The sequence below is a fragment of the Vulpes lagopus genome, chromosome 23 (assembly GCF_018345385.1).
Source record: "Vulpes lagopus strain Blue_001 chromosome 23, ASM1834538v1, whole genome shotgun sequence".
Lineage (NCBI taxonomy): Eukaryota > Metazoa > Chordata > Mammalia > Carnivora > Canidae > Vulpes > Vulpes lagopus.
In genome coordinates, this window is record NC_054846.1 from 49,948,834 (window position 1) to 49,975,514 (window position 26,681).

The 26,681-nt window shown below is 54.2% G+C and overlaps 1 protein-coding gene and 1 long non-coding RNA gene across 2 annotated transcripts; one reads left to right on the forward strand and one right to left on the reverse strand.

Moving 5' to 3' along the window:
- Positions 1-2,943, reverse strand: LOC121481411. Its single transcript, XR_005985283.1, has 4 exons — positions 2,782-2,943; positions 2,201-2,433; positions 608-812; positions 1-391 (listed from the first exon to the last, which is right to left on the reverse strand). It is a non-coding gene; the product is annotated as an uncharacterized LOC121481411 (long non-coding RNA).
- A 4,642-nt stretch (positions 2,944-7,585) lies between these two features.
- On the forward strand, positions 7,586-24,815 carry LOC121481474 (fatty-acid amide hydrolase 1). Its single transcript, XM_041738859.1, has 15 exons — positions 7,586-7,887; positions 14,054-14,167; positions 16,367-16,501; positions 16,726-16,859; positions 16,937-17,143; positions 17,393-17,433; positions 17,667-17,791; positions 18,822-18,947; positions 19,449-19,546; positions 21,411-21,510; positions 21,824-21,864; positions 22,644-22,683; positions 23,161-23,269; positions 23,802-23,947; positions 24,406-24,815. Exons 1-15 carry the CDS (start codon positions 7,693-7,695, stop codon positions 24,532-24,534), a joined length of 1,740 nt encoding a protein of 579 aa, XP_041594793.1. The 5' UTR covers positions 7,586-7,692; the 3' UTR covers positions 24,535-24,815.
- Positions 24,816-26,681: the final 1,866 nt, after the last annotated feature.

The window sequence follows — 26,681 nt, forward strand, 5'->3', positions numbered from 1 at the left end:
CTTCTCCAATTGACTCATTTCACTCAGCATAATACCCTCCAGTTCCATCCACATCGAAGCAAATGGTGGGTGTCGTTTCTAATGGCTAAGTAATATTCCATTGTATACATAAACCACATTGTGAAGGAAGTTCTAAGCAGGTTGTTACCTGCTAGGGAAGAAGCCAGAGAGCTTGGTACTTGCCCATCCAGACTGCCAGCACAGGGACATCAGAGTCACTGCAGAGAACAGCTCTGCACCTGCAGTTTTCAAAGAGATTCACTGCGGTAGAGCCAGGAATCACACAGGTCCCAGCCCTGGAGAGCCAAGGGCAAGAGGCCAAGTGAGAGGATGCCTCTTGGGGTTGTACTGAGGGTCAGCAGCAGGCAGCCCTGGAAGTTGTGGGGGGATCCTGGAAAGAGAGAAGGACTGGAGTCCCTTGAGGGAACCTTGGGTGGCAGATTTGTTTTAGATACAAAGAAACTAAATCCATCTCTAGTCAAAATTTCGAATGTCCCTCAAAGGGATACTGATCTGCTTTACAAAAGCCATCTTCACTTTGCAAAATTATTCCCCAGATGAGCTTTGACACAGATTTATGTTAGGATTTGACTTCCATGCAACCTACCAGGAATATGCTCTCTGTGGACTAAGAGGTAAATGTGTAATAATGGTCCACCAGTGCTTCTCAAGAAGGGATGCGTGTGCTTTTCCGCACGTCTGGCTTTCAAGAACTGCTTTGCCACCCACGAGGTGATGTCTCCCACGTCGTCTTGGAGAGAAGAGCTTATGGCATATGAGCTGACTCAACACTCATACTGATGTCACCAGATCTAAGTGAAAAATATGCAGCTTTCATGATCAAAATAAAAATGTTTCCCTAGTAAAACTGCTACTGCTGTGGCTCATTTCTAGTCACATTATTTTATTATTTTATTTAATAAGGCCTTTGCTAGACATCAGGCACTGTTCTATACACTTTACTGACATTAACTCATTTAATTCTCATAACCACTGAGGTAGTACAATATCCCCATGTTACAGATAAGGAATCTCAGGGGCAGAATGGTGAGGAAACTTATCCCACAGTTTCAAATACATTTAGGAACGAGAAAGCAGAGCATGTGTGAATGTCCAAAGAGGGCATGGGCTACAGCAGGTTGAGGAACACAGATTTAAGGTGAGGTGTGGTTGATGTGTTTCCAAGCTAACAAATAGGGACTTTTAATAACAGTTCTAAAGTCTCAATGTCTGGGCAGCCTGGGTGGCCTAACAGTTAGTGCCGCCTTAGGACCAGGGCATGATCCTGGAGACCTGGGATCAGATTCTATGTCAGGCTCCCTGCATAGAGCCTGCTTCTCCCTCTGCCTGTGTCTCTGCCTTTCTCTTTGTCTCTCATGAATAAATAAAATCTTTAAAAAAAAAAAAAGTCTTGATATCTGTGTCAGCAGCGAGTCTCAAAGATCAGGTTAGACGGATGGTTGGACCCCCCCACCCCCCCCAACAGACAAACACACTGGCTATATTAGCACTGAGCAAGTCGCTTGTCATGTGGGCAATGGGGATCAGTTAGCTATTGCTTTGTGACAAATTAGCCTCAACAGTAGTGGTTTAAACACCATTATTATTCTCTGAGCCTACTGGGGGACTGGTGGTTGTGCTGAGCTAAGCTGGTTTTGGTTAGACTCATTCGTGTATTTGCATGTGAGTGGCTCATCTTGGCTGGGCGCTCTCCTCTGGGTTAAGGGCCTGAGCAGGGACGACTGGGCTGAGTAGGTTCCTTCACATATGGTCTCATCCTCTGGCAGTCTGGCTTGCCATGACTTGTTCTCATGGCAGTGGCAGGCTTCCAGGAAAGGGAAAGAAAATACTCTTGCAGCCTAGGCTCAGAACTAGCACAGCATGCCTTGCACTGCACTCTGTTAAAGCAAGCCCCAAAGGTCAGCCCAGGCTTACAAGGGTGAGAAAATAGATTACACCCCCTGACGGGAGGAGGTATAAAGTTATTTTACAAAAAGCATAGAGCTAGAAAGGGGTGGAGTATTGGCGTCATTTATGTAATCAGCTTACCACGGGAGACAGACTTCCCTAACCCAGAGGACAGTGTAGGGGTTGGGGGGTCTTTAAGGTGGTAAGGAGGCTCAGACAACTGAGGTCAAAGACAGTGCTTTGAAAATTATAAAGCACCCCACAAGTAATGCTTCAGAGTATGGTATCCTACCTGTGGGACTGTGAGTTCCTTGGAGCAGGGCTGTGTCCCTCTCCTGCCCACCCCTGAAGTACTGAGGAAAGGCTCAGATAAGCGAAAGGAAACAGAGAAGGGGCACCTGGGTGGCTCAGTGGTTGAGCATCTGCCTTTGGCTTGGGGGGTGATCCCGGGATCCTGGGATTGAGTCCTGCATCGGGCTCCTTTCATGGAGCCTGCTTCTCCCTCTGCCTGTGTCTCTGCCTCATCTTAAAAAAAAAAAAAAAAAAAGAAAAGAAAAGAAAAGAAAAGAAAAAAGGAAATGGAGAAGCAGAGCAATTGCTGGCAACAGGGGCACACTCTATGTTCTCATCCCCAGAACAAAGATAGACTTTAAACCCTCTGGAATCTGAGAAACTCCCTTCCCTTCTACAAGCTCTCCTTGCCCTTCTTGCAACCCTGCTCCCACCACCCAGGGGACCTGGCAGGGTATTACCTGTCTTCCCAACAACGGAGGACACACAGGGATGACTTACTGAAGGTCACCAATTAATGGGGGAGGACACCCTGCTCTTGCTTCAGGAGCCACCAGGACCTGCCAGAGAGATTGCTCTTACCTGGAACAACTCTCCCTGTACCACCTGAGTGCAGGTACATGCTGTTCTGGCTCACAGAATGGTATGGTGTTGATTAGTGGATGCTTTCTGGATAACACAGGTGGAGCTCTGGAAACCATCCCCCCTGGATCCTCTCATCTGCTCACTCTTCCATTCTGTGGCCTCTGCCTCCCGCTCCTCCTCCACATTACTTTCTCCAGACACTGTAGGCTTGCATCACATTTCTGGTTACTAATGAACTAATGTTTACTGAGCTCTTACAGTGGGCCGGGTGCTATTCTAACCTCTTGCCTTGATTAAACTCATTTAATCTTTCCAGTTTTGTGAGGTAGTCACTAGTATTATCCCCCATTTTGCAGATAAGGAAACTGAGGCACAAGAGGTTAAAGTGACTTATTCAAGGTTTTTTAAAAAAATTTATTTATTTATTTATTTATTTATTTATTTATTTATTCATGAGAGACACACAGAGAGGGGCAGAGACACAGGCAGAGGGAGAAGCAGGCTCCCCATGGGGAGCCCGATGCAGCACTTGATCCCAGGACCCCAGGGGTTACGACTTGAGCCAAAAGCAGGTACTCAACCAACTGAGCCACTCAGGCATCCCTCAAGGTTACTTGGTAAGCAAGTGTCAAACTTAAGAGTTGAACTCAGGCGGTCTGGTTCCTGAGCTTGGGCTTCTCAGGCCAGAAAATCCTTCTCTGTAGGTCTCTATTTTTTTTAATGATAAATAAAATAATAATAATAATAATAATAATAATACAATGATTAACATGCATGGAACCCTTGCTATATGTTAGGTCCTGTTCTGTGTTATGTGCATTAACTAATTTTGATTCTTATAATACTAGAATTGAGGGAGAGGTTACCATTATTGTCCTCATTTTATAGGTAAGGAAGTGGGCACAGTCACACAACAGGGATGGGTTGCCAGACATGTTAGCCTCAGAGCAGAGCTTTATGTATCTGTTCTATCTGCTTCCCCCAGGGGTTGTTTAGCCCAGGGCCCAGCATCCAAAGGCTCTTTGGGTTTATGCAGTATGATTGCTGCATTTCCACCAAAGTATATCTTTGTCTCTTGGTCTATGCATGTTTTTTCCTTCCCAACCAGACCTTGAGCTCCACAAGGCCACATCTGAGGTCTGGTACTTGCCTCCATTTCCCCAGCTCACAGCAAGAGTTCTATTAATTAGTAGCAGGAGTCAGTGGCAGTCTGTTGAATCAAACCACAGAACATCAGAAGGTGAAGCGACCCTCTCTCAGAGGAATGAAGTGGCCATCCACCTTGACCTGCACATTAGAATTGATCCAGGAGTTGCTATCTTGGCTTCCAGACCCCACCAAGATCCCCCATATCTGTTCCATAAATTAAATCTTGGGACGCTTGGGATGCTCAGTGGTTGAGCACCTGCCTTTGGCTCAGGACATGATCCTGGAGTTCCGGGATCGAGTTCCGCATCAGGCCCCCTGCATGGAGCCTGCTTCTCCCTCTGCCTGTGTCTCTGCCTCTCTCTCTCTCTCTCTCCCTCATGAATAAATAAAATCTTTAAAAAAATTAATTAAATCTTGTTTAATATGACCCCAGGAAGCTACTACTTAGAGCAACCATCATCACAGCAAAGAAATACAAGTGAGTATTTTGTCAATGGTGCTCCTAAATTAACAAATTTTGGCCCAACTCACAGCAGGTTACAAACTTCATGATTAAGCCTCAGAATGGCCATGGTGTCTCCACTTTATTTATTTTTAAACAATTTTATTTATTTATTCATTAGACACACAGAGAGAGAGAGAGAGAGAGAGAGAGAGAGAGAGAGAGGCAGAGACACAGGCAGATGGAGAAGCAGGCTCCATGCAGGGAGCCCCACATGGGACTTGATCCCGGGTTTTCTAGGATCATGTCCTGGGCTGAAGGCAGGCGCTAAACCGCTGAGCCACCTGGGCTGCCCTGCCCGGTGTCTCCACTATAATCTTAAATTCTTTCTTGAGAGGGAGAGCGTGTCAGAAAGGATGCTTCTCATTTTACAAAAGGGAAAACTGAGTTACCTAAGGTCACCCAGAAAGCCAAGCGTTGAATCTTTGAATCAAGGGCTAGAATCCCTTTAATCTATCAGGAAATGGATTTAAATGACCTTGCAAGACCTATTTCAGATTGGGGTTTCCATCATCCTGCTTTGTCAGCTCTCCTAGGGAAACTGAGGTCCTGGGAAACTTACAAAGGGCTACTAAGTAGGAACTCAGCAGCTTTCAACTGGGATTGAAGACTTAGAAACACAAGGCCTTGGACCCCTCCAGAATATGCTCAAGGGCCTGACAGCGACTTACAAGAACACCCTCAGGTTCAGATTCTTCCAATACCATGTGTGAAAACTCACAAAAGGAAACTGCATTTATTATTTTATTTTATTTATTTATTTTTTTTAAATTTATTTATTTATTTATTTATGATAGTCACGGAGAGAGAGAGAGAGGCAGAGACACAGGCAGAGGGAGAAGCAGGCTCCATGTACCGGGAGCCCGACGTGGGATTCGATCCCAGGTCTCCAGGGTCGCGCCCTGGGCCAAAGGCAGGCGCCAAACCGCTGCGCCACCCAGGGATCCCTATTATTTTATTTTTAAAGTAAACTCTACACCCGATGTGGGGCTCAAACTCATGACCCCGAAGCTCAAAAATCACCTGTTCTAGCAACTGAGCTAGCCAGGTGCCTCGGAAAACCTCATTTCAAGTGGAGTCACCAGGTCAGAGGGAAGAGCTCTCCCACCCTATCACTCCTCAATTGCACAACCAACAGGATGGGACACATCTTAAAAATTCCTACTATTTTGGGCAGCCTGGGTGGCTTGGCGGTTTAGCGTTGCCTTCAGCCCAGGGCCTGATCCTGGAGACCCTGGATCGGGATCGAGTCCCATGTCAGGGTTCCTGCATGGAGCCTGCGTCTCCCTCTGCCTGTGTCTCTGCCTCTCTCCCTCCCTCTCTCTCTGTCTCTCATGAATAAATAAATAAAATCTTAAAAAATTCCTACTATTTTACTACCCAGCTGGAGGAAAGAAAGTTTTTCTCCTCTCCCAGCAACAGCTCAGCCAATGAAAAGCCGCTATACCTCAATTTCTCAGTTTACTCCAATGGACTTTTTGTTTCTTGCAACCCCTCCTAACTTCCCCCTTTCCTCTGTAAAAGAGTCCACTTTGTTTCCTAGACTTGCCTGTGGCTTTGAACTGGCTTGGTTGTCAGGAGTTGCAACTCTCTGCTATTCTCAAATAAACCATTTTGCTGTTAAAATAACTGATAGTTTTATTTTTAAAGATTTATTTTTATTTATTTTAGAGAGAGAGGGTGGGGGGTGCTGACAAATGGGAAGGAAGAGAATCTCAAGCAAACTCTGGGCTGGGGAGGGCTGTACCGGTGGTGGGACTCATCCCCCTGACCCTGAGATCACAACCTGAGCCAAAATGAAGAGCTGGTGGACCCATGGACTGAGCCACTCAAGCACCCCACTGATAGTTTTATTTTTTATTTACCACATCTAGGCTCTTTGCAGGTAGGCCTTTATTCAGTCAATAAACATTTATGGAGCGCCTACTATGTGTCAGGCATCCATCATAAAGGACCTCACATACAGCTAACAATCCTGTGAGGTAGGCATCATAACCATCTTACCCTTTACATCTTAAGGCACAGATTCAGAGAGGTAAACAGAACTGGAGTTAACCGCAGAGGGTTTCAGCAGACAGCATTTCCAGCCACAAAGCACATTCCCACCCTGCATCCCACAGGGTTTCATTTCCAGGGGGCCATAATGGTGGTAAAGCTTGATGGTTTGGCACTAGAGCTAAGTTTCAGTCCCTACTCAGCCACGTGTGTGACCCACAGTTGTTTAACCCCTCTTGCCTTCAGTTACCTTATCTGTAAAATAAGAATAAAAAATGCCTTCTGGGGATGTCTGGGTGGCTCAGCGGTTCTGGGCCTGCCTTTAGCCCAGGGCATGATCCTGGGGTCCCGGGATCGAGTCCCACATCGGGCTCCCTGCATAGAGCCTGCCTCTCCCTCTGCCTGTGTCTATGCCTCTCATGAATGAATAAATAAAATCTTTTTTAAAAATGTAAGAATAAATCTTTAAAAAAAATTAAAAATGCCTTCCTTATGGGTCTGTTGGGAGGACAAAAGCACATAAAGTCCTATGAGAGAGGCCTGGATGGGAGTGTTTTTGTGGAGTGTTTCCCACCCCCTACCCCCTAATGAAGAGGGCCGGGTCCCCAGAGTCCTGACCAGGCGTCCTCCGTGTGTAGAGTCCGGGAGGGCCCATGACTGGAGAAGGCCAGTCTGTAGGAAGTGGCTGAGCCAAAGGACAAGCGATGGGTGGTCTGGCCACGAAGAAAAGCCCTGGGAGAGAGACTTGGTGTCCCGGGGTTGGGACAGAGAAGGGGCAGCAGCGGGGCTCCCCAGGGGCCTTCCTGTGCCCCTCCCACTGGTGCCCCGGGAAGCCCCGAGCACGGGACAGGTGGGCGCCCAGGGAGGGGGGGCCTGGGAAGATGCTTCGCAACTGTGTGCGGGGATCGACCACGTCCGCGAGCCCGATCGCCGGGCCCGGCCTTTCCCGCCCGGCCTCGGCTGGTCGCGTCTTCCGGGAGCTGGGAGCTGGGGCTCCGGGCGGCGGCGGGGCGGCGGTGGCGCGGCCCGCGCCTCCCCGCGGGGTGCGGCCCTGACCTTGACAGTTGCGCGCCGACGGCCGCGGGCCGCTGCCAGGCAACGAACGGCGCGTCTCCCCGCGGGCGGCCGCCGCGCCCGCCCCTCCCGCCCTTCCGCGCAGGCGGGCGCGGGATCCCCGGCGATCCAGGCCGGGTTTTGCGGCGGCGGGCGCGCGTGCCGGGCCCTCGTCCGCGGCTGCCGGCGTCGGTCGGCCGCGGGAGACCATGGTGCTGGACGAGCTGTGGGCCGCGCTGTCCGGCGCCTCCGGGGCTGCCCTGGCCTGCTGCTTGGTGGCGGCGGCCGTGGCCCTGCGCTGGTCCAGTCGCCGGCCGGCGAGGGGCGCGGCGGCCCGGGCGCGGCGGAGGCAGCAGGCGGCCCTGGAGACCATGGATAAGGCGGCGCAGCGCTTCCGCCTCCAGGTGACCGCCGGGGACGGGGCACCGGGCGGGGGGCCCTGGCGGCATTGTCGGCCGCACCCGCGCAGGTTTTGCTTTCGGAACCGCCCGGCGCTCTGCTGCGCTCCGAGCCCTGCGGAGTCAGGTGCCGCCGAGCGGGAGGCGGGAGCCCGCGGGGCCGCAGGTCGTGGGGGGCCGTCGCCGCGCCGGGTCCGAGACAGAGGGCTTTGCTCGGGGCCGAGAACCTCAGGACTGGTGGAACGCTGAGCTGCGAGGCTGAGAACCATCAGGAGAACCATTAGGATGCTCGGGGTTAGGACTTTGGAATCAGGGAGCGACGGGCAAGGGAACCCGGAGAGCTCCCAGTCCAAAGTCGTTGGTTGCGCGTGATGATCTTGAAAGCGAGCCAGAGGCGGACTTGCCCGAGTGCAAGGGGCCCGCCCGGGCTGCAGTCGGCTCCCGCCGCCCTGCCCTGCCGCCCGGGTGTCCCTTCTCGGGCCCTGCCAGGCCCCCTTTTCCTTGAGCAGGTGTAATTCCAGCCCTTCCCTGGGTGACCTGTCAACAAGCTTTTCTCCTTCCGGATCAGCTCAGTGCGTGTTTAGGCGCCAGGGCCCTAGAGGAGGACTTCCACTCCAGGTGTTTGAGCCACCGGACCCAGCGAGAAGTCAAACTGATAAATTCTTTTTTTTTTTTTTTTTTAATTTATGATAGTCACACAGAGAGAGACAGAGAGGCAGAGACACAGGCAGAGGGAGAAGCAGGCTCCAAGCACCGGGAGCCCGACGTGGGATTCGATCCTGGGTCTCCAGGATCGTGCCCCGGGCCAAAGGCAGGCGCCAAACCGCTGCGCCACCCAGGGATCCTGAAACTGATAAATTCTGAGACATGTTCCCACCTGCCGGGGGAGGAAAAACTTGCCACGGTTGTTTGTGACGGTGTGTGTTTGGTAGGACTCAGATCTGACAGGTGGGAGAGAAACCATTCCAGGTGACTGGGGACACAGCAGGAATCAGGAGGATGTGCCTGGGTAGGAGCCAGGGAAAGAGTCACAGAAAATTGCACCTAGAAGGCAATGCTCGCCTGCAGCAAGTGATTTTAGAGTTGGGGCAGAGCTGGAACCACTAGAACCTAGATGCCCGGTGGGACTCCCCAGCATCATTCTAGAGAAGGGGAAGATATTGGGTAGGGATGGGCATCAGGTGGCTCTAGGGTTGACCATCTGCCTTTGGCTCAGGTCGTGATCCCAGGACAGGATCCTGCATCCGGCTCCCCATGGGGAGCCGGATGCAGGACTCGATCTCTGGACTCCAGGACCACGCCCTAGGCCAAAGGCAGGTGTCAAACTGCTGAGCCACCCAGGGATCCCCACATTTATTTGTTGAAGTAAATATGTATCTGGTTTCAGCCTCTATTCACCAAGCTGGCTGAAAAGCCCACCAAACTGACCACTGACCCTACCAGAGCCTCAGTTCTTCACTATCCAGTCCTTCTCTGGCTCAGCTCCCAGGTGCCCCCCTCAGGGATCCTGACGATGATAACCCGGCTCAGCCTGAAGACCCTCAGCTGCTCCCCAGACTCCAGGTCTTCGGCAACAGCTGGAACTGCAGCCAGCCTGTTCGACCAGCAAGAACTGTGTGGGGGCAGCCTCGGGGATCAGCCCACAGCTCCTGCCCGCCGAACTGCCCTCCTAGTCACAAGAAACCCACCGCAGGGGTGTGAGGTAGTAGAAGGGTGCGTCTTCGCCCCACTTTAGCTCCAAACACCAGGATCTACACAGTTTCCCTCTGGAGCAGCCGCCTTTCATTATTTTTAAGAACAAAATTTTCCAGGGTAGAAGTTTTGGCTCCAAAACGCAAAAAAGCTCTTCATGCACCCTCCTGGGGCAAGAAAGCCTGCTCTCAGAATAGCTTGGCTCTTCCAGGTGGGTGAAAAGTACTTTTTGATTTGCCCGTGGCTGTGGAGGAGAAAGAGCCATCTCAGTAGGCTCATTGGTTTGAATAGTCAGCCAAGGGATGGGATCTTGATGACAGTGGCTCCCAAGGCCCTGGGGGTAGGTGGTTTAGCTGAACTCAGTCCCTTGGGAACTTGGGACCAGGTCCTTCCTCCATCCTGCCCTCAAGTGCCTTTCTGCTTGGCTCTGGAGTAGCTGGGTGATGGGGATGGGGATGTGGATTTTGAGGCTGTCTCAGCAGCCTTTCTTCTGGTTTTTTTTTTTTTTTTCAGTCCAGCCCCAAAGAGCAAGGGGCAGTGAGGTTAGCAGGGCCCTGGTACCTCTCCAGCCTCATAGACTCCTGGCACCACTTGCTGGGACCCCAGATACCACTGGCATTCCCAGGCATTGCTGGAGGAGGGGGACCCCTAAGCATCTCTGGGATCCTCACAAAATGGTTCACCTCTCTCAGTTCTGGAACAACTCTAGAGTCAGGCCTGTTTCAGGTAACTCTCTGTTGACTATGTGAGGCTTAATCTGTAACAACTCTTTGCCCTTTTACTCCCCCCTCCCCCACCAACCCTACCCCCAAATGGGTTTTAATATCCTTTCTAGACTGAAGAGAGAGACTGCCATCACTGGAATAGGATGGCTGGGAGAGATGCCAGAGCAGCTGCACAAGCCCCTGTGCCTTTGCGCTTGGAGTTTTACCCTGAATGCCTCTCCCCGACATCTCCTACAGCCCCACTTGTCAGAAGCCCCCTGGTCTTAACAAATGCCACTTCCTTCACTTGGATCTGTCATTCTGTCTCCTGGCCTTCTCCAGGCCCAGCTTGAACCTTTCTTTAAAAGCAAAATGATCCAGTAGATGAACCGAGGAAGAGTAGTTTTTGTTGAGACCAGTCTCCATGGCCTACATGACCAAATGGAAAAGATATCTTGAAATAGAACAAAAGTGATAAAAACACCATGAGGGAAAAGAAAAAAGACATGGAGGATGATGTAGGATACCTGAAATTGGGACAGTATGGGGACTCAAGGAGAAGGGACAGCTGCTGGGGGGACAGCAGGTCAGCAATGCTATAGTATCTGTCCTTTGGAAAGGACTGCTACAGGGGGCCACACGCTTAGTTAGAACTTATTTGTACACTTCTCTGCATTCTCCATTCAAACTTTATTGCCTCCGTGTTTGTAGACTGGCCTCCTGGGCTTTCTTGGGTGTCTTGTGAAAGAGGAAATGTCTCAGCTGCCTGATAACTAGTTGAAGACTTAAAAATAACTGTTAGCAATGGTGTCATCAGCCACCCAGATGAAAGAACACAGGACAAAATTAAAATTTGTGCTGAGAATAGAGGGGCACTTGCTGATAGCTCAGACCTGAGGCGCACAGAGACTTTGTGGCATCTTGTAGCAAGGTGGGAGATGCTGGTGACCAGACTGTTGGTGGTAATTATCCTAGTGTGATGGGCTCTCAGCTGATTTTTACTTTCTCCTCCATACTGTTAGGCACTTTTTTTTTTTTCCTACAGTGAGCACATTTATATAATCAGAAAAAAAAAAGTAAAGCAATTTTGCTATTTCCATCAGGAAGTGAGAAAGGCAAGGTGTAGTGAGTACTGTATCTATAATATGACTCCTTTGTGCAAAAATAGAATATATAAAAATAATTATATACATGGTGGGTTTTCCATAAACATCCCCCCCCCCCCCATGAGGTTTCATTAGAAACCATTAACTGTGGTTTCCTCTTTAGAAGAGGGACAGGGCAGGGTTGGTGGGGTAAATGAAATGTTCAGTTTTCACTTTGTGTATCTTTTTTTTTTTTTTAATTTTTTATTTATTTATTTATTTATGATAGTCACAGAGAGAGAGAGGCAGAGACACAGGCAGAGGGAGAAGCAGGCTCCATGCACTGGGAGCCTGATGTGGGATTCGATCCCGGGTCTCCAGGATCGCACCCTGGGCCAAAGGCAGGCGCCAAACCGCTGCACCACCCAGGGATCCCTGTGTATCTTTTTGAAAGATATACAGACAGGGATTATCTAGTGTGTGTGGAGAGATCATGAATCCATTTTTTTCTTTGTGGCTCCCTGTATTATAAACAAACAAAAAAGTTCCATGTAAGTATTATATGTGTTTAACAAATTAAGGGAAAGGGGTAGAGTGTTCCTATTCTCAAGGCCGGGGTACAAAGGCTGTGTGGTGGGCAGGCCTGGAGGGTGTGAGTAGGTGGCGGCTCAAGGAGGGGCACGAGGAGTCTGACAGGACCACAGCCTGGAACACTTCTGGAGCTTGTGGTGTGACAGGGACCTCAAGGGGAGAGGCAAGCCCTGATTGGCTTTTACTGTTTGGCCTGGCAGGAAGGGTGGGTGAGTGCGGCAAGGCTTGGGCATGGCAACTGGTTAGCTGGGCCCTGTGTGACCCAGCAGAGAAAGGATGGGCTCCCGTGAGGGTCTTGGTAGAGGGGATGGAGAAGTGGCTGTTTCCCAGAGCTACTTAGTGGCACCTCGACTGATTGGATTTGGATGTGGGGGGGGGGAAGGGAGGGGGAGGAGTCTGGGATGACTCCTTTTTTCTCATTTTACCACCTGGCTGGATGGCAGCCCTTCCCTGAGCAAGGGTACATGGGGCAGGAGCTCAGGGGTGGGGAGAAGGACACAGGGGTGGATGGCAATGACACTAGCCCATGAGCACCAGGGCTCAACTGGGTGAGGCTGGGTGGAGGGTCAGGAGGCCATGGGGTAGGTGAAGAGCCTGGATTGGAAGCCTTGAGAGAAGGGTTCACTTCTCCCAGCATCAGAGAGGTAACAAGGGGTGCCCAGAGGAACCTGTGTCTTCTCACATCTCAAGTCTCCTTCTCATCTTTCGGATCACAGCCGAAAGAAATGTCACCTCAGAGAGGCCTGACCGTTGCATCTGAGTCAGTCCTCTGTTATTTCCATCACAGCCCTGTACGTTTGCCTTCTTGCACTTTCCATGAGCTGTCCGTCGTTTGTTAACTGGTTTCTTTTCTTGAGTGTGGGCTCTCTGAAAGCAGAGACTTGTCTTAGTTACCTCTAAATTCATAGCCCTTGACGTAGCCAGTCCTTGGCATATAGCAGGTGTTCAGAACATGTTTGTTGACTGAATAAATGGATGACCGAAGAGCAGAGGAGCAGGACAACACCAGAGAGAGGAGTATCTCCATGCCCAGGGGGAAGTTGCAGAGAGCCAGTGTGTGGCCTCAGTGCCTTTGAATCCCTCAGGGAGATGGGGAGCAAATAACAGAATCAAATAAACTCTTGGATTTGGCACCAGGAGGTCCCTGATGACCTTGGCAGGAGCAGCGGAGAGTGGGGATGGACAGTGGTGGCTGCGGTTCCAAGAGCCTCCTCTAGCTGTGTTTGCTAATTGGCTCAGTACCTCTGAGGAAGGAACAGGCTGGGGTTGCAGGCAGGTCCTGACCTCAGAGACTCTGAGAGTCTTCCAGGGTCCCGCAGTCAGGTGTCTGAAAAATTGCACCTCGTCCTTCAGAGAGCTCCTCTCTGACGCCCCTCTACCTGCCTGTGCCCCACCACTCACCACACCGGGTTTTGTTTCCCTCAAGTCCTTCCTGCTTCCTTCTGAATTGCCTGCCCGCTGCCCAAGCATGGCCATGCCTTCCGGTCAGTGGGATCCCCACTGTGGTGCTTGATCCATGTACTACGTACCTGGAACGAAGGAAAAAATCCTCTCTCTTAGGCATGGTCTCTAGCTACACCCCAACCCCCAGAACAGTGTCTTTTTCTTTTTCTGCCCCCCACCCCCACCCCACTAGGGGCTGAGTGGTTAGTGCAGGTGGCTAGGCAGTGGGCAGCCTGTGCTGAATGGGGAGAGAACCACACACTTCACCCGTGTGGTCCTAGGTGACGCATTTAGCCTCATTGTGCCTCAGTTTATCGGTGCAGTGGGAACGGCAGCAAGACTTGACCAAGACAGAGAGTGTGCTGGCATGAACCTGAGGGGCCATCAGTGGTGGTGGTCTGTGATGGTTTAATAATCTCAGAGGCCGGCATGGCCTCTCCCAGGGCACCCCCTCTGATAAGCTTCTGGAAGAGATATGTCTGCATTGTCTGTAGGTGACAGGGGCCTGCCTAGGTGTCAGACAGCTGCAGGTGGGCCTGTGACAGTTAGCATCTGCTCTGGCGAGGGGTGGGGACTTAGGGGCACAGGTCACAGGTGACCTGCTGCAGGCACTTGGGGCCTGTGGGTGAGGGGATACTTACCTGAGTGTCTTCCCAGAACCCTGACCTGGACTCGGAGGCACTGCTGGTCCTGCCCCTGCCTCAGCTGGTGCAGAAGTTACACAGCGGGGAGCTGTCCCCTGAGGCTGCACTCTTCACCTATGTGGGAAAGGTAAGGCCAGCGGAAGGCTTCTCTCCGCAAGGGTTGTAGGGAAAACCTGGCCTGGAATTACTCTCTGAGGGCCAGGGTGGGACCACAGTGCCAGGGGCTGCCAGGAGCTGCTGCATGAGAGAGAGAGAGAGAGAGAGAGAGAGAGAGAGAGAGAGAGAGAGAGAGAGAGAGAAAGGAGCTGACTCTGTGTGTGTGTGTTTGTGTGGGGGCGACACTGAGCATGTTGTCTTAGCTCAAAACTTGGCTTTCGGCCCAGACTGCCTTCTCCCTCCCGCCTCCACTCCATGGGTCATCAAGTGTGGTCTGTTCTCTTTCTCTAGCTCTCTCCAGTCCATCCCCTGTCCCCATCCCCCAGCAGCCACTCTGATCCTCCACCACCATCTCCCTCCATGATGGAGCACCTGCCTCCTGGCCAGATGCCCCCTGGGGCCTCCAGTTCTTCAGATTCTGCTCTTCTGCTCCTCTTGGTCTCCAGCGTCCCGCCCGGCCCAGGCCTTCTGGAGTGTGGGCATCAGTAGCTCAGCTCCTGGCGGGGCCCAGGCTCCAGCCTGCCACACTGAGCACTGGCTTGTGCGGGATCCCCTTCACCTGGAAGGTTCTTCTCCCTCTTCTTTACCCACTTGGAGCAACAGGCACCGCTGGCTGAACTTTGGGGCTCAGAGAAGGAGGCCCTCTTCTAGGAAGCATCCCCTGACCCCCCTCCCCTCCCAGCCTGAGTTAGGGGTCCGTCCCTCTTCAGTGCCCACTCTCTCACACTCTTCGTGTTGTTGGGCGTGCCTCGTCCTTCTCCTTCCGCTGTCAAGGCGGGCTCCTTGTGGACAGAGCTTGTCTCATTTGTCTTGGGACTTCATGCCGGACACTGTGTGTTTCACATAGGGAGTGTTCCAGGCACATGTTTGGAATGAAACAGGAAAGAAAGAGCTGTACTTTACGAGTTGACCTGCATGTGGTTTCTTGAAACAGAATGTGTGACAGTGAGGCTGACCACTGAGCAAGCGGATGTGCATGCCAGGTGACTGATGGGTGCATGTGACTGTGGGTATGGGTGACTGTAGCTGTGTGAGGGGGAGGGAGGCTGCGTACAGAGAAAGGACCTCCAGCCCCTGCACTGGGTGCCTCAGGGGACACAGGCGGCCTCAACAGACTGTGCCGTGTCTCCTCTCTCCGTGTCCCTGGAAAGTGGCTGCCCTTCCTAATCACCCACCGGAGAGCATTCTGGTCACAGATCAGCCTGGTCCCTGCTGGCCGTGGGCAGCCCACACACACACTGTGCGTGCCGGGGTGTGGCAGCGGGGCCCACGCCATTTCCCTCAGATGTCTCACAGGGACAGGAGTATTGTGGAAAGCCGTGCATCGTTCTGCCCTGACTGGCCCTCCCCTAGGGTGCTGCTGAGTGTGGGTGGAGGGCCATGGAGAGGCCCCATGGCAGATGGGGTGACTTGGTTCTCACATTGCAGAGTTTCCCAGAGATGAGAGGCTTAGCTGGGGCAGGTTTGGGCCAGGCCCGGGGTGGGAGAGAGCCTGTTGGCCTCTGGGAGGCTGGCAGCTGGGTCTAGCCCTGCTCTGGGCTGTCTCCCAGTGTGGCCTCAGATGGGGATCTGCCCCTGTCTGGTTCCCATGTGCTTCACTGACAGAGATGTGGCTTAGAGGAAGAGGTAGAGTGGCCAAAGGTCACCCTCCTCCCAGCTCATCCCTCTGGGGGGCATCTGAGGCCCGTGTCTTGCTCCTTTGAGCGCTTGGCTGGGCCCTGGCCCAGGAAGTACTGTCTCCATCTTGGGGTTGAGGCCAGACACTGCCAGGGAAGGCTGGGGCCAGGTGTCCCCAGCGAGGTGGGTGCTGGGCCCTACATTCCTTGTGCTGCTGGCTCTGGGCCATGCTGCTGGTCACCCTTTTGCTGGGTATACTTTAAAAAGCCAATTTTATGTCATGGACATTCTACCACAGTTTTTTTATTTTTTTTTAAGATTTTATTTATTTATTCAGAGAGAGAGAGAGAGAGAGGCAGAGACACAGGCAGAAGGAGAAGCAGGCTCCACGCAGGGAACCTGACGTGGGTCTCCATCCTGGGACTCCAGGATCACATCCCAGGCTGCAGGTGGCGCCAAACTGCTGCGCCACTGGGGCTGCCCTCTACCACAGTTTAAAAAATAAAAAAAGGCCAATGACACTCTGCCTTGTGTCCAATTCTCCCTCCTCCAGGCCTGGGAAGTAAACAAAGGGATCAACTGTGTGACCACCTACCTGGCGGACTGTGAGACTCAGCTGTCCCAGGCCCCGAGGCGAGGCCTGCTCTATGGCGTCCCTGTGAGCCTCAAGGAGTGCTTCAGCTACAAGGTGTGCCCTGCTTCCTAGCAGGCTTCAGCCCCCCTCCCCTGGCGCCAGCTCTGCCTCCTCGGTTACTCTGGGCTCTTATGGGACACATTGGGTCCAGAGGCCTTGCGAGGGACCGTGGTGTGCCCTGCTCTGGCCTATGAGACGGTGGTAGGAGTGGACCCTCTGCCACCAGAGGGCCCGGACCCATCAGCCATGCCCCCGTGGGTGCCCGTCTCTCCCTCCAGGGCCAGGACTCAACCCTGGGCTTGAGCCTGAACGAGAGCATGCCTGCGGAGTGTGACAGTGTGCTGGTGCAGGTGCTGAAGCTACAGGGTGCTGTGCCCTTCGTGCACACCAACATCCCTCAGTCCATGTTCAGGTTGGATGGGGTGCAGGGTGGGGGCCGGGGCGCTGGCACCGCTGTGACCTGGCCTGACCCGTTCCTGCTTCCCCCAGCTATGACTGCAGTAACCCCCTCTTTGGCCAGACTTTGAATCCTTGGAAGTCCTCCAAAAGCCCAGGGGGCTCCTCCGGGGGTGAAGGGGCCCTCATTGGAGCTGGAGGCTCCCCCCTCGGCTTAGGCACTGACATCGGAGGCAGCATCCGCTTTCCCTCCGCCTTCTGTGGCATCTGTGGCCTCAAGCCCACGGCGAACCGCCTCAGGTATGGTGGGAGTGGTGGGTAAAGGGAGCTTCTGGGTCTCTTGCTGTGTGATCTTGGCCTGGCTTCCAACCTCTCTGGGCCCCAGGCAGGGATCCCCTCATTGGGGTTTTGCTGGGAGGGAGTGTCACGGCACCGTTGGCCTTGGTTCCTAGTCTCCAAAGTGGTGAGAGTTCTAGGATGCTGTATGGGTTTGTGGTTGGACAGAGGGTGACCGTTTCCTGTTTCCAACATCTTGTGTTTCTTATCCAGCAAGAGTGGCCTGAAGGGCTGTGTCTATGGACAGGTAGCAGGTGAGGTCTGGGGTTCCCTCGTGCCCTGGAGGAGGAGGGGGGGCCTGCCCCACCCACCTCTCCCTGGGCCTCTCCTAGGGGCCAGGTTTGGCTCCCAGGCTAGTCTAGATCTGAGTTCCTACCTCCTTGTCTCTGCTCACACTCCTGGGCCCCCGCCCTGCCCTTGCCTGGCCCCAGCCCCAGAGCCCATTAGGGCAGGGTGATCTTTCTTCCTTCCCCTGCCTGCCCCACAGTGCAGCTCTCAGCTGGCCCCATGGCCCGGGATGTGGAGAGCCTAGCGCTGTGCCTGCGAGCGCTGCTGTGTGAGGACATGTTCCGCCTGGACCCCACGGTGCCCCCGCTGCCCTTCAAGGAGGAGGTGAGCAGGGGCGGGGATGGGCATGGGATTGAGTCTGGTTATTACTGGTGCTCCTGAGCCCAGAGAGCAGCCCCCAGGCAGTGTGCGCCGGCCCTGGAGGCTCTGTCCCCTGAAAACCAGCCCCCAAGGGTCTGAAGCCAGGCTCAGCTGCTGCTCCACAAGCAGCCACCAGATGGAGCTCTTGCCCGAATGCGGTGACCTTGGGGCTTTTAGGCTGGTGGAGGGGGGGTTGGGGGTGCGAAGGGGGGGTCTGGTCCCCTCTCTCATTATCGGGGTCCTGTTAAAGACGCATAACCGTGGGATTCCCATTTGCCCTGGAGTTTGGATCCTCATGGATTGTGCCTAGCAGTGGGGACAGTCTGTAGCCACGTGCTGAATGCCTATGGGGGGGTGGGTGTGCGAAGGGGGGTTTCCCTGTGCTGAGGAAAGGTCCCACCTCCTGGCCCATCCTCTTCTGCTCTAGGGAGCACTAGGGTGTTTCTTGGCAGGCAGGAGACCTGGGCTGGGTGGGGTGACCCCGCCCCCCCCCCCCTTGGCAGAGGATATTCTCACAACCCAGTGGTTTAAGAACTCCTTCCTGAGAGGGAGGAGAAGAGGAGACAAAGTCCCCGTTATGTGGTCTGGAACAAATTATCATGGGAGCCAGGACTCAAAACAGGCAGTGGAGGGCCTCAACCCAAGAGACGGGATTCCTGGGTTCTGGGCCTAGTGGTGTCAGTCTGCGCTGGGGGGACTTTGGCACGTCCCAGCCCCACTCAGGGCCTGTTTGCCTGTCTCCCTATCTAGACCTGAAGCCTTCAGTTTCAGCATATGGCCCCAGGGGAATCCTCACCCTTGCTGGGCCCCTCCTGCAGGGTCTTGGTGAAGGTGTTTTGTGAAAGGGCTGGCCTCTTGAGCACTCAGTTTTCTGGGGATCCAGGCTGCAGCCTTTCAGCTGTGTCTGGGGCTGAGGAGCTTCTCCGATCTCTGAGAGCCCTACTTTGGGCCTCCCTACCTTGACCTGGTTCTGATTCCTGTGTCTTGCCCCCAGGTCTACACAAGCTCTCGGCCCTTGCGTGTGGGGTATTATGAGACCGACAACTATACCATGCCCACCCCGGCCATGAAGCGGGCTGTACTGGAGACCAAGCAGAGCCTTGAGGCTGCTGGCCACACGGTATAGCTGTGGGGACCTGGAAGTCCTGGTACAGGCCTTCTTTCAGGGAAACCTTCCTGGTACCCAAGGCTGCCACCTGTCCCCGGTGTCCTTTCATCCTGATTGTTTTGTGGTTGGGTTGGGAACTCTGTCCCTGTGGGACCAGTGGATAGAGGGCTGATCATGAGTGTTAATTTAAGTGATTGATGATGAGCTCAACCCTATGTGGGGGATGGGTGAGTGCAGCATTGGGAGGCTTTCATCAACCACAATCCCAGGATTCCTACCATCCCAGGATAGTGGGCCAATGGGTTTTAATCTGTTCATCTGAGAAGTTTATGTGTGGCCTGACTTCTCTCATAAGGTGCATTTTAAGGGAGTTTTCGTGGGTCAGTATGGCTGCTCCAGTGAGGGCTACCCTGTGCGGGGCAGGGTGGGGGGCCTGGGCTGCATGAGCAGCATGGGGTTCATGGGAGTCAAGGGTTTCTAGGTGTGGTGGCCTTACACCCCTCAATCCTGCAGCTGGTTCCCTTCCTGCCAAGCAACATACCCCATGCTCTGGAGACCCTGTCAACTGGTGGGCTGTTCAGTGATGGCGGCCACAGCTTCCTACAGAACTTGTAAGTGATGTTAGACTTTGGGGTCTGGGGTGGGGTCAGGACATGGGTAGAGCCAGGGAGACTAGCTGGTTACTGTTATTCTCAAGATGGGCCACTCTGGGAGAAGATGGGGGACAGGCTCAGCTGAACACAAAGAAGGCCAGAGCATTCTAGGCAGGGACCTCACTGCCCCTCTAACTGTGCAGGTTGAGCCTGGAGATACCCCGCCAGGGAGACTTTAGAAAGGTACCAGCTTGAGGGGAGGGTGGATTGAGCGGAGCTCAATTGATGGGAGCTTGTTGGGAGGTAGGGGGTGGGCAGGGGAGTTGCTTATCTATTTGGGAAAGATTGAGAGACAAGAGCAGGGTGAAGCAGGAAGGGAGAGGTCTAGACATCATACTGTGACTCCAGGCTCTTCTGATTGAGCAAAGTTTGCCTTTTTTTTTTTTTTTTAAGATTTTATTTATTTATTCATGAGAGACACAGAGGGAGGTAGAGACACAGGCGGAGGGAGAAGCAGGCTCCCTGTGGGGAGTCCGATGTGGGACTCCATCCCCGGACTCCAGGATCATGACCTGAGCTGAAAGCAGATGCTCAACCACTGAGCCACCCAGGTGTCCCAGGGTCTGAATAGTTTTCTCTTTCATTGAGTAGGTGGGCTGGATCAAATCAACTTTTGCAGAGCTCATGTTTAGGGAAGCTGGTTCTACTAAGAAGCTTTCAGTCCTTAAGTGTGACAGGGGTGCAAGACAGACCTGTGAGGATATCTCTTGGGGATGTGCCTGGGCTGACTGGCCTCTTCTAAAGGTTTTATTATTTATTTATTTATTCATGAGAGACACAGAGTGAGTGAGAGAGAGGCAGAGACACAGGCAGAGGGAGAAGCAGGCTCCATGCAGGGAGCCCGACTTGGGATTCGATCCCGGGTCTCCAGGATCAGGCTCTGGGCTGAAGGCAGCGCTAAACCGTTGAGCCACCGGGCTGCCCCAAGACTGGTCTCTTCTAATACTGAGTATGGTACAGGCTTCAGCAGAAGGAGCTGCTCCTCACTCCGGCCCTCAGAATGAAGCCCTAGGGTCAGTCTCCTGAGACCTTTGCCTGAGCTCTAGAGCTAGAGACAGCCTCAGAAATAAGAGTCATGGGGGCTCCATTTGTACCTCTCAGCTGGCATCAGCATCCATAGGGGATGTCCTCAGTGTCAAGCCCTCACCAGGGAGATGAGTCCTTATTGCTTTGAACTGAGTTTGCCAGGGAGGGAGACACAGAGTCCTGCCTTGGGAAGCTCCAGCGGGTATGGAGTGGAGTCCAGGTGTCCCAAAGGATCAGCAAAAACAAGTCACATGTCTAAAGGGAGGCAGATAGGGCCACCTGGCTGGCTCAGTTTGTACAGCACAGGACTCTTGATTTCGGGGTTGTGAATTTGAGCCCCACGTTGGGTGTAGAGATTACTTTAAAAAAAAAGAAAGAAAATATTTTTTAGAGATGTTATTTATTTATTCATGAGACAGAGAGAGAGAGAGGCAGAGACATATACAGAGGGAGAAGCAGAGAAGCAGGCTCCCTGCAGGGAACCCGAAGTGGGACTCAGTCCCTGGACCCCAGGATCACGCCCTGAGCCAAAGGCAGACGCTCAATCACTGAGCGACCCAGGGGTCCCAAGAAGAAATACAATCTTAAAAAAATAAATAAAAGGAGAAAAGTGAAAAAAAAAAAAAAAAAGGAGGCAAGTGAAGGGGTTGGAGACCAGTGGTTACCAGAGTCTGGTGGGGAGGGAATAGAGAGGGTGTCACTGAAGAGATGACACTGACTGGGGGTGCTGTGGATGGGGGCAAGCCAGGAGGGAGGCCTGGGAAGGGAGTGCTGGACTGGACTCTTTGTCTCCCAGCAAAGGTGATTTCGTGGACCCCTGCCTGGGGGACCTGATCTCAATTCTGAAGATGCCAAGTTGGTTGAAAGGACTGCTGGCTTTCCTGCTGAAGCCTCTGGTGAGGGCGCAAGGAGCAGAGGGCTGGGTGGGCTGGGAGGGAGCCTGTGGGGCTCGTCCCCTCTCACTTCCACCTCTCTTGATTTGGGCAAGCATGGCCTCCTCTTCTCTCCAACCCCTACCCAGACTCCTCTCCTCTCCCCATGCCCTGCAATCTTCAGCCAGCCCACATGCTGAAAGAGGTGCTGACCTGGGACCTGGGGGAAGGGACAGAGGGAAGAGGCACAGGTGGCTTGGCTTGAGGAAGAATGTTGTCTGCACTCAGCCCAGAACTGAGTCACTGGGTCACTGACACTGTGTTTGTCCTCCGGCAGTTCCCGAGGGTGGCAGCTTTTCTTAACAGCATGAAGCCCCGGTAAGGACGTTTCCTATGCCTAGAATCTGCCTCCCTCTTTCCCTGACCTGGGGTTAAGTGGTTTCTGACAGGAAGAGAGGAGGGAAGTAGCTTCTGAGGCTGGAAGTGGCCCGGCCAGGGTGGCAACCTCAGTGGCTTTCAGATGGGACCTTGAAATTGGTCTTCGCGGGGTCCAGGTCTGGCTAGAGAGGAGATCTTGGGATGAGACCGACTAGAGAGGGGAAGGCCTGGCGAGGCGAGGCGAGGTGAGGGTAGAAAGGCCCAGGAAAGGAAGCACTGGGGAGGCACTGGGGAAGCCCTGAGAGACGCTGCTCTTAGAGGTCTGACATGAACTGAGCTGTGCTGGGTCCTGCTGTCCCCTTAGTGGCTTGGGTAGGGAAAGCAGGCCCCAAATGGCCTCATTTTTAGGCCCTGACATCCTGTGGACTTGCCCCTTCTCTCACTGCCAGGCATTTAGGACCTTTGGTAGCTCTGGTCTCTCTTGTATCCTGAGGATAATTGGGAATCAGGCCTGAGCTGGGCCTGACTCCGCTGCAGAGTCACTGAGTGACACAGCCTAAATCCCTCTTGGGGCCTGATTTTCTCAACAGGACATGAACTTAGGGATTTGAACTCCTTTCCTGTACTACTCCTGTAGCTCCTGGAGCTCTCGGGGCTCCCACAGTTGAGAAGGGTCCATGGAGGAGTAAAATCTGGGAGGTGTTAAGAGTAGGGATCTGATGTTGCTACTCTCCATGGCTGTGGCCACGATGGCCAGTGACCTCATTTCCTCTGCCCAGGTCGGCCGGCAAGCTCTGGGAACTGCAGCACGAGATTGAGGTGAGGCCAGAGCCCCTAGACTATGGGGTGGGGTATGGGGTGGAGCTGGACAGGACACCTGCCAATGGGATCTCTTAGCCGCTGGTCCCCTGGAGTGGCCTATCATTTCCCCTTCTGCCCCCTGGACTGGTCTACTCAGGCCCTGCTCTCTGATCCTCACTTGCTGGGTGCTCATCCTTGGGGCCCAGGTCAGTCTACGGCTGCTGGCCTGGACGCCTCTTTGCCCACTGGTGCTGTCGGGAACTAGGTGGCCCTGCTCTGGCAGGAAAAATGATGTCCACAGTTCATGTGGGAGGTGGAGCCTCCTGAAAGCAGCCATGCTTGTGTGCCCTGAGCACCTCCATCCCACTGTGGCTTAGTCCAGAGCCCAGGCCAGGTGCTGGGGCCAGAGCCACCCCGGCCACAGTCCCTGCATTGAAGACTCCGTGTGATGGGCTGGGTCTGAGGGCTTCCTCTGGTGTGCTGGCCGCCTCCCAGGTGTACCGCAACTCCGTGATTGCCCAGTGGAGAGCCCTGGACCTGGATGTGCTGCTCACCCCCATGCTGGGCCCCGCTCTGGACTTGAACGCCCCGGGCAAGGCCACAGGTGAGGCCTGTTGCCCCACTACACCCTGACACTCCCGCCTGCCTCTCCTCTTCTGTGGGTTCAGCCCAGTGCCCAGCAGGCTGCCGGCAAGTGGGAGGAGCCTTGGGGTTGGGAGGGCCCTGCCCTTGGGACCCTTCCCCCCCCATCTAACTGGCTGGAGAGATGGGAGTTGGATGGGATTCTCTGGGAGGGAGCAAGCTCCCTGCCCTCAGCGCCACTGAAGTCGGAGATCTTGAGTTATGGAGCTTATGGTTTGGGGAGGTGGTGTTTACAGTCCAGGTGGGATTGAGGAAAGCCAAGAAAATAGGACCAGTGGTCAGATGGGGAAGGTCCCCGGGCAACATCACCAGACAGGCCTCGGCAGGTGCTGCAGCCTGCCCTGAATCTGGATTCCTGGGCTTTGTCACTCCCTCCTCAAGTCTGGGCTCTGGAGAGAGCCTCTCCCCATCTGAGAGGCAGGGTGCCATCTCCCAGGGTAGACAGTTGGCAGGAGCATCACCGGCCCGCTCCGACTGCCTGTGCTGCCTTTCAGCCGCTATCAGCTACACTGTGCTCTACAACTGCCTGGACTTCCCAGCGGGGGTGGTGCCTGTCACCACGGTGACCACCGAGGATGAGGCCCAGATGGAACATTACAAGGGCTACTATGGGGATATCTGGGACAACATGCTACAGAAGGTGAGGCTGCAGGGCCTGGCCTGGCCCCTGGGGTCCCCCTTCCCCTAGACTCCCACCCACACTCCAACTCCGGCTGCTGCTGTGAGGGAAGCAGCATAAGCACGAGCAGGCCTTGCCTGCCTTGCCTTGCCTTTCTCCTCCCCTCCCCTCCCCTCCCCTCCCCTCCCCTCCCCTCCCCTCCCCTCCCCTCCCCTCCCCTCCCCTCTCCTCTCCTCTCCTCTCCTCTCCTCTCCTCTCAAGTAAGCTCTACACCCAACATGGGACTCAAACTCACAACCCCAAGATCGGGTTGCATGCTCTACTGAGTGAGCCAGCTGGCCACTCCCTTGTGTGCCCGGCTCCACCTTGATGTGAGAGCCTGAAAGACTGCAGCCTCTCCAGCTGCGGTGCCTCCTGGTCCCTGGGGGAGAAGGGGCTCTGCTCCACTGCCGCCCTCCTGATGCCTGTGTCCCCTGTAGGCTGTGAAGAAGAGTGTGGGGCTGCCCGTGGCTGTGCAATGTGTGGCTCTGCCCTGGCAGGAAGAGTTGTGTCTGCGGTTCATGCGGGAGGTGGAGCGACTGATGACCCCTGAAAAGCGGCCATCCTGACTGCTGCCTGCCCCCCCCCCCGCCTGGCTCCGGAGGACCTGAGACCATTCCATCTGTGCCCCGCCTAGCCTGGGCACAGCTGCCACCCTGAGAGGAAATGTTCGGCCTGGGGCAGAGGCTTCTGTGTCCCCCGCCTCCCCCCATCCCCTACAAGAAGCACAGTCCTCCCTGAGTCTGGACCTTGCTCTCCATCCTGGTCCCCTCCCCCTGGCCTGACACCCCTCCCTGTGGCAGGCAGTGGGTATGACATGGGCAAAGGCCTCTAACAGTCAAGAAACGTTTCTAGTCTGTGTACTTTCTGGCCATCACTGTCAGGGCACTGAGGGTTGAGCCCTACTCCGGCCTTGGCAGTCTCCTGGGTCCCCACACCCTCAGGAGCGACACAGGCTTCTCAGAGTGGGTCTTGCGGTCTGGCACCTCCCCCTCCCCTGCTCCCTGCGCTTAGACTAAGCCCTGCTTTGCTAGGCATTGCCTTCTCTCCTTTCTTTGCTCCTTCCGTCTGCCAAGCATGCCCTTTCTGCTCCTCTGCCATTAAATCCTTGGAGGCCCTGCTCAGATCCCTCTTTCTCGAGAAGGCCTTCCCTCCTTCCTCTGAGCCCTGGTATAGGTGGGCTGTTTCTTCCCAGTCTGCCCTGTGCGGTGGGCATCTGTGGGTGGCTTTGCCTTTCTTAGCACACTGGCTCTCCTTGACTGCAGGGACCCTGATGCTCAGGGACCCCCCTGAGGCTCTGTCCTTAGTGGCCAGCACAGGGCAGCGGGGAGTCTGGGGTGCTGGCCAGGAGGTGGCACCGTGGCAGGGAGGGGGCCTGTAGGCCTCTGGTCAAGAGCACTCACAGGGCCGGCCAGGAACTGGATTGTTCTAGAGAGGCTTCCCGGAGGAGGAGGACCTGTGTTGAGTGTTGGAGGTTCCCAGAAGCTGAGATGGGAGTAAGGACATTCCCGGGAGAAGGAGCCATACACCCAACTCAGACATACTGAGTTCAGTAAATGGAAGTATTGAACGGGCGTAGGAGAAGCAGCAGAGATGTAGGTGGAGGCCAAATCAAGGTGGACTTTGGAGGTCGGTTCAGGAACTTGAATCCTGTCTCAAGGGCAGTGGGGAGCACCTAAAGGATCACACAGATGCAGTGAGGAGAGTAGACTGGGGGGACAGCGCCTGGAGAGGGTTATGGAGGCTGAGGTCTAATCCTAAGCTGAGGAAGAGGGCCTGGGGCCTGAGCTAGGGCCGTGGCACAGGGGTGGCTTGGGAATCAACAGTTGGGGCGGAAGGGAGCTGTCTCAGCTCAGTCTCCCCTCCACCCAATCTGCCAGCCTGCCTCTTAGGGGACTGCGTTGCCTGGAGGGTGAGGGGGTGACAAGTCTCTGACGAATCTGGGGGCTCCTTGGCTCCCTTAAGCAGAGCTTACTCTTCCCTGGCCCCAGCCCTAACTGCCCTGCTTACTGTAGGTGTTTCTGAGCCTGGGTCTTGGGTCGGGCAGGTCCCTGGTTCTACCGGGGGCCCACTTCACATTCTTTTCAGGGCAGGCTGCCTTCCCGAGGCTTCCTTCTCCATCCTGACTTTCCTCCTTCAGAAGGGCTTTTCCTTCCAGGTTACATGCCCAGTGACACCTGTACTGTCCGACAGTGGTGTCCCTGCCTCAGTGGGACCAATTTCAGGGTAGACCCGAGGCCTCACACTTCAGGGCTGATTGGAGGGCCTCACCCACATGGACACCTAGAGTGGGATGGCCAGGTAGTTGCTATGCTTTGCCCAGATTCCTTGTAACTGCTCTGGCATTTCACCCCATATAATTCCCTAGAATCATCTATACCACCCCGTCCCTCGGTGTCTTACTCCGCCCCATTTCTCTCTTTGGTTACTGATGTGATTTTTTAAAAAATTTTATAAAAGATTGATTTATTGGGGTGCCTAGCTCACTCAGTCAGTTAAGCCTCTGCCTTCTGCTCAGGTCATGATCCCAGGGTCCTGGGATTGAGCCGCATGTCAGGCTCCCTGCTCAGCGGGGAGTCTGCTTCTCACTCTCCCTCCCCCTCTACCCCTCCCCCTGCTCGTGCATCCCCTTCCCATAAATAGAATCTTAAAAGAAAAGATTCTTTATTTTAGAGAGTGTGCATGCATGAGCAGAGTGGGAGTGGGGGTTGGGGGG

Excerpts from the sequence above, each read along its gene's own strand:
- LOC121481474 (XM_041738859.1), top strand. The coding sequence starts at position 7,693 with ATGGTGCTGGACGAGCTGTGGGCCGCGCTGTCCGGCGCCTCCGGGGCT. Across the intron at positions 17,144-17,392 it reads CCCACGGCGAACCGCCTCAG|CAAGAGTGGCCTGAAGGGCT; the intron begins GTATGGTGGGAG and ends TTTCTTATCCAG. Across the intron at positions 21,511-21,823 it reads CTTTCCTGCTGAAGCCTCTG|TTCCCGAGGGTGGCAGCTTT; the intron begins GTGAGGGCGCAA and ends GTCCTCCGGCAG.